The sequence below is a fragment of the Lontra canadensis genome, unplaced genomic scaffold, assembly GCF_010015895.1.
Source record: "Lontra canadensis isolate GAN:19392208 unplaced genomic scaffold, GSC_riverotter_1.0 scaffold25, whole genome shotgun sequence".
NCBI classification, from domain to species: Eukaryota; Metazoa; Chordata; class Mammalia; order Carnivora; family Mustelidae; genus Lontra; species Lontra canadensis.
In genome coordinates, this window is record NW_022631019.1 from 21032286 (window position 1) to 21041396 (window position 9111).

At 52.1% G+C, this 9111-nt stretch overlaps 1 protein-coding gene across 1 annotated transcript in view; it reads left to right on the plus strand.

Annotated features, from left to right (window-relative positions):
* The window catches only part of OPRD1 (opioid receptor delta 1), a 33031-nt gene extending 24339 nt beyond the window's left edge, over nt 1–8692 (plus strand). The window contains exons 2-3 of the mRNA XM_032863953.1: nt 5289–5638; nt 8025–8692. Of these exons, the coding sequence (XP_032719844.1) occupies nt 5289–5638; nt 8025–8566 (892 nt within the window). The 3' untranslated portion in view covers nt 8567–8692. The remainder of the gene's footprint in view (nt 1–5288; nt 5639–8024) is intronic.
* Nucleotides 8693–9111: the final 419 nt, after the last annotated feature.

The following is a 9111-nucleotide window of genomic DNA, read 5'->3' on the forward strand; positions in this document are numbered from 1 at the left end:
TTAGTATCCTCAGAGAAACAAGAGAAGATATTGTATTCATGAAATAAGATGCAATAAATGCTATATAAAAAAGAAAGAAATGACACTGGGAAAATAAAATGTGAGAGCCAATATAAAATAAAAAAGTCAATAGAAAGGTTGAGAGGTAATGAAAAGGAAATTTCCCAGAGGATGTACCAAAAAGACAAAGAGATGGAAAATGGAAAAGATAAGAAAATTAAAGGATCAATCAAGAAACCCAATATCTGACTGACAATTTTCTAGGGATTCCAGAGAAAGCAGAGGGGAGTTAATTATCAAAGAAATGAAGTGAGGATATTTTACACTGAAGGACATGAATCTTCAGAATGAGAGGGCCCAGTACAAATGAAAAAGAACCATCCTAAGGCATATCATCAGAAAATGCCAGAATACCAGGGATAAAGAGAAGATCCTGAAAGTTTTGGAGGTAGGGAGAACGGATTATATATACATCATCAGGAATCAGAATGGTTTCAGATAGCTCAGTGGCAGCACTGACAGCTAGATGAGGGAGCCATGCCTTAAAAATTCTGGTGGAAAATTATTTCCAACATACTATTCCATATATAGTCAAGGAAATTAGAAGTGAGCATAGAATAAAGACATTCTCAGACATGCAAAGATATAAAAATTTTACTTCCTATGTGCCCTTCCTTAGGAAGTGACTAGAGGATGTGTTTCACCAAAATGAGGGCATAGACCAAGAGAGAAAAGACTTGCAAACCCGGAAGCAGACTCTTCAACATAGTAGAACTGGTATGCAGGTGGCCTAGAAAGCAACCAGTCCCAAACTGAAAGGGAGGAGGAAGGCTCCAGGAGGTGAAGCACTAGGAAAACAAAGGGAGCTGATAGCTTCTGTGACTATGTGGAAAAAGCATTTTACAGATCTGCTAGAATGTTTGAAGAGATTTAGCAATATGTACATAGAACTAAGCAAATGAGGAAAAAAGGCAACTATTAACTCCAGGAAAAACAAACATATGTACAGAAAATAAGTGTAATGATAGTATACCATTTGGTTCAGCAATGGACAATATAAAGTCATAAGAAGGTAAACTCTAAAAGAAATTTATTTATTTATTTATTTTTAAAAAAAGATTTTATTTATTTGACAGAGATCACAAGTAGGCAGAGAGGCAGGGAGAGAGAGAGGGAGAAGCAGGCTCCCCGCTGAGCAGAGAGTCCCATGTGGGGCTCGATCCCAGGACTCTGGGATCATGACCTGAGCCGAAGATAGAGGCTTTAACCCACTGAGCCACCCAGGCGCCCCTAACCCCCAAATTTAAGAACTTGGCAGTTGCAATTAAACTATATGAAAGTATGGAAAAAGGAAGTGGAGCTGGGTAGTATAAGAGTTAATACTCATCTACTGTTTTGGGGGGGATTGTGGAAGACATTACTAGTGTTCACTGATACCTGGTCCTCCTTGCTTCGGGGCACATAGAAGACTGTACTTCTTAACCCCTTATAGTTGGGAGCGGCGCCATGGCCAGTCCGGTCCCTAAGCTTTAGGCGGAAATGCTGTGTTGCTGCTAGAAGGAAGCTGAGATGATCCTGCAACTGTCTCTTCTCCCCCTGTGGTGATCAAGGAGGCCTTGGGTTAAGATGGCAGAACCACAAGATTGAAACGGGGCTGGCATTGCCTCATGGGATATAGTCCCAGAGATGCTGCATGGACTCTGCAAGGATGAGAAAGAAACCTTTATAGTGTGAAGCCACTGAGATTTTGGGCTAATTTTTTACTGCCATGTAGCCTGGCTTACCTGATACAAACTTCAACACATACTGTGTGAAACTGATAAATTAGGAAAATTAAGAAATAGCCATAGAATCATGTTATTTAGAATTATGGAGATGATCACCAGAAGAATAAAAATATTAAAAGTGGTGGCCTTTGGGGAGCAGGAAAGAGGAATGAGTAACCTGTATTCATTATAACACTGTATGACTTTTTTTTTTACACAATATAATTGTATTACATTGGCAGAAATAACAGTTTATAAAATCCTGTGTGTGTGTGTGTGTGTGTGTGTGTGTGTGTGTGTGTGTGTGTGTTGAAAGGATTCCCACCAAACCATTACAGTGACTGTCCATAGCAGGGAGGGCATGCTAGACTGGACATCTGAGGAACTATGGATGTGGCTGGGCATGGAAGGCCCTGTGGGAACGAGGCCACCCGGATGGATTGCCAGTCTGAGGAGTCTGATTTTCATCCAGATGGCGGTGGGGAGCCGTGGAAGAACTGGAAGCAGTAGAGTGTCCTGAGCAAATGTACTTTTGTAGTGGGCCCCCTGACTTACCTGGATGATGAATTGTTGGGGAGAGAGGGGGCTGCGTGGTCTCCGGGAGAGCTGATGAGGCCCCCGGACTAAGACCTGGTTCTAACAAGTGTCTCTCAAGGGCCTGCCGTTTTCCAGGCGCTATTGGTAAATGCCCAGCCATTTAGCAGGGAACAAGAGGGACAGATCCCCCTGCCTTTGGGGACCATACATGGGCGAGAGAGGCAAATGTGGAGGAAAAAAAGTAAAAGTCAGGTGGTGGCTTGTGCTGTAAAGAAAAATGCATCAACTTGAGACAGAGAGATTGGGGGGGGAGGGATACTCTACATAGGGTGGCCAGCTGTGGGCTCCCTGAGAAGGTGACATTTGAATAGAGCCCTGACTTAAGAGAAGGAACAAGCCATGCAAAATGTGGGGTTCCAGGCAGAAGGAACAGCGGCCTGGAGGACCTGAGGTGGGAGCAGGCTTGATATGCCAAGGCACAGCAAAGAAGTCCATCGTGGGGGGGCGGGGGCGGGGTCCATCCATGAAGGGGAAAGTTCTGGGACCAATTCATGGAATAGGGAGAGAACCTCAGGGAGCCACTGGTGGGTTGAGAGCAGGAGAGCGGCCTGATTTGTCTGAGGAGGCCAGTAGGGCCAGCCAGGCCTGGCAGCCCTTTGGCTGGGGGCGGGGGGATGGGTGGGCTTTTTAGGAGGGGCGCCTCTGGGGCTCTGCCCAGCCGTCAGTGCGGTGCCTCTCAGGCCGCCTGGACCAGCGACAGCAGCTTCATCACCCGCTTCCCAGCATCCCAGCCCCCTCGGGGAATTGAAGGATCCTCACAAATCAAAATAGCAGGCAAAGAACAGCCTCTAATTGTTCCACGTAAAAGAAGCGAAATTAGACGAGTCAGCTGTGGGCTTGAGACCGCCTCCCACACAGCTGTGATCCCGCACCCCTCGGAAGACAGACTTCCCGAGACTTGAAATTCTGCTGTCGCCGAGCAAAACTTTTTGCTTCACCAGCCCCAGGACAAATGACAGCTATTTGGGGAGGGAGTGGGACAGATGCTGGCCCTGGAGGACAATGCGTGAATCAGAATTTAAAAAAAAAAAAAAATATCAGTCCCCTCGTGAAGGAGCAGCCCTAGCTGGTGTGGATTCATTCCATCATTCAGAACACATAGAAGGCACTCGGTGTGCCATCATCAGCTCTCACAGGGGCCCAAGCCTGGGCCTGGTAGCACGGGATTTCCAGAGCGGTGGAGGCATGCGGTGTGGTTCCACCCTGGGGGTAGAGTGGGAAGAGAGCACTGGTCCAGGAGTCAGGAGGTCTAAGTTCTTGCCTTGGCTCTGCCGCTGTGTGACCTTGGGTGAGTCATGTCACCACCTCCGTGGGCTTCAGTTTTCCTGTCTTTTCTCTATGGGCTTTAGGCCACATAGTGCTTCTCAAACTTTAGAGCCTTTAAGAGTCATTTGGGGGTGGTGCTTGTTAAAGATGAAGATTTCCAGGGTGCCTGGATGGCTCTGTCAGTAGAGCATGTGACTTTTGATCTCGGGGTCATGAGTTCAAGCCCCATGTTGGTAAGATTTAGTAGGTCTGGGGTGGGGTCTACGAGTCTCCTATTCCAGGAATTCTGAAGGGAGTCCTTGGACCACACTTCCATAAAATCATTTTCCCTCAATCTCTCAGGGCTCCTCCTGCTCGGAAATTTGAGGAGTCACCCATGCAGCCCTTCTCTGGGTTTCTCACATCACTCTAGGGACATGAAAGCAGTCCTTGTCCCCCCTTGATATACCTGTATGTTCCTGCGGTGATCATGCTGCACCGGGACAGTGTGTCTCCGTGTATGGAGCCTCTTCCAGGCTGTCTGCTGCCCAGCGCAGGCCCAGTACAGAGGGGGACCATGACAGACATGATGGCCCAGCAGGGGGCTAGTGTGGTGCAGGAGGCCGCAGAGTCGGGCATGGAGGGGTGTTTCAGGTGGAGGGGGGCTCAGTTGCACACATCTGGCTTGGATACCTGGGCTCATGCCCTGGGTTGGATGTGTGGGTGAGTCCAGCTGCCTGGGGATGAGAAGGTCTGGATGGGACCACAGGAAGAACTGGGAGCCCTGGCCCTCCACAGAGGGCACCCCTGGAGGTCTGAGGCCTCACCCAGTCTGCTAGGCAGAGTCCCTTCCTCAGAGCTGGCCAGTCGTATTTCCCAAATATCAGTGGCAGAAGCCAGAGCTCAGGTCACTCTGGTCCAGTCCCCAGCTTCATCCTTCGTAGATGAAGAATAGTAACTGTCATATACTGAGCACTTGCCAGGGCTTTGGCTTCAGGGCTAAGTACAAGATCATCCCGTTACATTTCACATCACCACCCCTCCCTTTTTTTTTTTTTTTTTTTTTTACAGTTACAGATACTGGTATTTAGAGAGTTCACATTACTGGCCCCTAGTCCCTCAGTTAATAACTAGTAGAAGCGGGGTTAGAACCTAGACCTGTTTTCCTCTGGAGCCCAGGTTTTTTTTTAAACCATGTTGCTTAGTACCCCTCAGAAGAAGAAGGGCTTTTCCTAAAATACCTTCTGCCAAAGTCAGCCACAGTCAGAGAAATCCTTTTGCATCTGTTATAGTGAAAAAGGGGTGATGTGGAGTCAGGTGGTTCCGGGTTCTAGTCCCACCTCTGCCCCTCACCTTTAGCATGACCTTGGGCAAATCATTTCTTCTCCCTGAGTATTTTTTTAAATTTTTATTTTATTTTTTATTTTTTAAAGATTTTATTTATTTATTTGACAGAGATCACAAGTAGGCAGAGAGGCAGAGAGAGAGAGAGGAGGAAGCACGCTCCTGGCTGAGCAGAGAGCCCGATGCGGGGCTCGATCCCAGGCTCGATCATGACCTGAGCCGAAGGCAGAGACTTTAATCCACTGAGCCACCCAGGTGCCCCCCACAACTCCCTGAGTCTTAAGTGAAACTGAAATCTGTGAAATGGAAACAATTACACACACGCTTGTTTTGAAGGTACACTAAGATGAAGACAGCCACCAACATCTACATCTTCAACCTGGCCTTGGCGGATGCACTGGCCACCAGCACGTTGCCCTTCCAGAGTGCTAAGTACCTGATGGAGACATGGCCCTTTGGGGAGCTGCTCTGTAAGGCTGTGCTCTCCATCGACTACTACAACATGTTCACCAGCATCTTCACCCTCACCATGATGAGCGTCGACCGCTACATTGCCGTCTGCCACCCTGTCAAGGCCCTGGACTTCCGCACGCCTGCCAAGGCCAAGCTGATCAACATCTGCATCTGGGTCCTGGCCTCAGGTGTGGGTGTCCCCATCATGGTCATGGCTGTGACCCGCCCCCGGGGTGAGTGAGTGCGGAAGCTGTGGAACAGGCCACTGACCCCCCGGGTTCAGCATGGGGGGCCCCTGCGGGAGGTGTGCGTTCCCGAACAGTGGAAAGTGTGACCGGCCGGCCAGTCAGAGTGTGGGGAGTCAGCCAATGGAGTGTGAACAGTTGTTGTGAGGATAAATGATTTCAGCATCGGGCAGATGGGTTGCTGGTCAAAGGAAATGTATGAATGGGGTTGTGGAGAGGCGGGCTGTGGGCGTGCAGCCCCTGGCCAGGAGTGTGTGGGGATGACTGACTTAAAGGGAGATAGAGACCACTAGGGCGAGAGTGTCCCTGACCAGTGAGCCGTGGAGGCTGTAAGATCTGCAGTCTCAGCCCAAATTCCCTTCCACCCCAATGTGAAAACCACTGGCCCAGCTGACCAAGGCAAGGCCCTAGAGAAGAGCCTGCAGAGAGTGACAGGTGCGTGTCCTCAGAGTGAGAATGGTCACTAACATAGTAGCTGCTCGTGTCAGTCAGGGCAGCAGCTGTAACAAGCCATCTCCGGAGTTCAGTGCTGAACGGTACAGAGGTTTATTCCTCACATTACCATCGAACGTGAGCTGGAGGAGGAGCTCGATTCCACAGTTCTTCAGGGAACCAGGCGCCACGTGGTGGCTTTGGAATCCTCCCCTGCTGGCATTTGGCCAGCAAATGAGTACGGAGAAGGAGTGATGAGAGAGCATGGCCAGCTTGAAATGTTATGGCCCATCGTTTCCTAGTGATGGCTGGTTACATGGTCCCAGCTTGACATAAGGAAGCGGGACAGGTCATATAGCAGGGTGCCAGTGACACAGGCCATTGACCTCTCTGAGCCACACAGTATCATGGGGTGTTGAGAAGTTTAAAGGAGACTATATGTGTAAAATACTTAGGACAAGGGACTCCTACCTTTATTTGACCGTAAGAACATCCAGAATCAGAGAGGTCAGGTGGTTTACTTAGGATCACAAACAGGCATTTGGTGGAATTTGACCTACAACCCTCGAATTTGACCTATTGCCCTCATGCTGCCTCTTACTCCTGTTGGCCGCTGAGGTGGAGGTTTGCAGAGGGTCGGTGCTGTGGATGGAAGGGGAGTAGGCCTGGGTGGAGGCGTTTTGACCACCCTTAACCCCTGCAGAGGCAGAGCCCCAGGTGCCCTCACACAGCTGCTGTGCAGTTGGTCTTGACTCAGCAGCTGGGCCCCGTTCCTCACTGTCAGCCTTCAGTTTATGGACCATTAACTGCAGCCTTGCTGGGGGCCAGACCAGATGGGCCTCCTCACTGCACGCTCCATCCCCTGCACATTTGTGCTCCCCAACTCAGCACTTCTTGGTTCTGTATGTAACTTGCTGTGTGACCTTGGACAAATGCTGTTCCTCTCTGAACCTTGTTCTGCCATCTGCTCAAGAAAGTCCTTGGACTCAGTCAGCCCTGGGAGTCCTGCCATCCTGCTGTCTGGAGGACCCACTGTGTGGATCCGCAGTACCCTTCCTACAACTCTCAGGCGCCAAGTTCACTGCCTGGCTCCTCAAAACCCAAGGTTCCAAGGGACCTTGGGAGTTCCCCAGGTCAGTTTCAGGCCTGTGTCTGAAACCAGAAACATCCCTAAGGTGCTCGTCCAGCCCACACCCACACTCCAGGAACAGGGAGCTCATTCCATCCTGGGTGCACCTCTGGACAAATTCCGCAGTCAGCAAGTTCTTCTTGCCATTAAGCTTGGCTTTGTCTCCCTGACCCTAGCCCTGACTTCTGGACTCCTAAATGTATCTGCCCCCCTTTCCTGTGAGTGCACCAAGAGCTTGACTGCCCCCCCCACTGTGCTAAATGTTTCACATGCCTGAGCCCATGGAATCCTCACAACCCTGTGAGGTTTAGATACTCTTATTAGTCCCACTTTATGGAAGTTCTCCTGGAGGCTGAACAGTTTGCCAAGGGTCACACCACAAAGTTGGTAGGGCCCAAGTTCTGCCCTTAACTCATCATACTCTCTAGATCTGTCTGAGCAGTGTTGTCCTCATTGGAGCTAGTCTGAAAATGAGTAGGGTGTTTTGAGGCCTCACAATGACTGGCATTTGGTGGGTTTGGGCTAAATCATATCATTACTGTGGTCCATGGATGTAGAGGCTGCTAAAGAGAATGGAAGAAAATATAGAAGGGAGACCTCCTAGATTACAGCCAATCCCGCTGGGGTCTTTAAGGATGAGTAGGAGTTCACCAAGTACGGAAGTGTAGGAGGACATTCCGGGCAGAAGAATCACCCTGAACAAAGGACAGGAGGAGGTGTGGGACTTGACCAAGCCAAGAACGGTGGCGAGCAGACGGGGTCGCTTCGGCCCCCGCGCCCCTCACCTGCTGTCTTTCCTTGCTTCCCCTGTAGACGGGGCCGTGGTGTGCATGCTCCAGTTCCCCAGTCCCAGCTGGTACTGGGATACCGTGACCAAGATCTGCGTGTTCCTCTTCGCCTTCGTCGTGCCCATCCTCATCATCACCGTGTGCTACGGCCTGATGCTGCTGCGCCTGCGCAGTGTGCGCCTGCTGTCGGGCTCCAAGGAGAAGGACCGCAGCCTGCGGCGCATCACGCGCATGGTGCTGGTGGTGGTGGGCGCCTTCGTGGTGTGCTGGGCGCCCATCCACATCTTCGTCATCGTCTGGACGCTGGTGGACATCGACCGCCGCGACCCGCTGGTGGTGGCCGCGCTGCACCTGTGCATCGCGCTCGGCTACGCCAATAGCAGCCTCAACCCCGTGCTCTACGCCTTCCTCGACGAGAACTTCAAGCGCTGCTTCCGCCAGCTCTGCCGCACGCCCTGCGGCCGCCCGGAGCCCGGCAGCTTCAGCCGCGCCCGCGAGACCACGGCCCGGGAACGGGTCACCGCCTGCACCCCGTCCGACGGTCCCGGCGGGGGCGCCGCCGCCTAAACCGCGCCGGCCCGGCCCGCCTAGCGCCCCTCCGGGGTGACCTGGCCGGCACCCGGGGCCCGCAGGGGGCGGGGCCGCGACGCGGAGTGGGGCCGAAGGGCGCCCCTGTTTTGGAGAAGGGGGTCGAGCGGGAGCGTGGCTGGGGCCGGGAGGCGGGGCCTCTGGGCGGCCGGCGCGGTCGGCGGTTTTGGGTCGGGTGCCGGGAACTAGCGACTCTGGGGGAGCGGGGCCTGTGGCTCTGGGACCGGACCGCTGGACGGAACCTGTGCGGCGGGCCAGCCTCAACCTTGGGACAGCCTCAGGTTCTAGCCAGGGCCGGCCTTGCTGGCCTGGGACCTGAAAAAGCCAAGGACCCAGGACCCAGGGGGCCTTGGTGGAGACCGAGGCTTGAAAACAGGGCTGCAAGACTGAGTCTCTCTCTGGTGGTGGTGGGCCTCTTTTGTGGGTCGAGAGGGAGGGACAGGTCAGCCAAGCGGCGACAGCTCAAGAAAGGGCCACGAGGTAGGCTAGGGCCACGAGATAGGATGTGTGCAGGGGATGGCGGC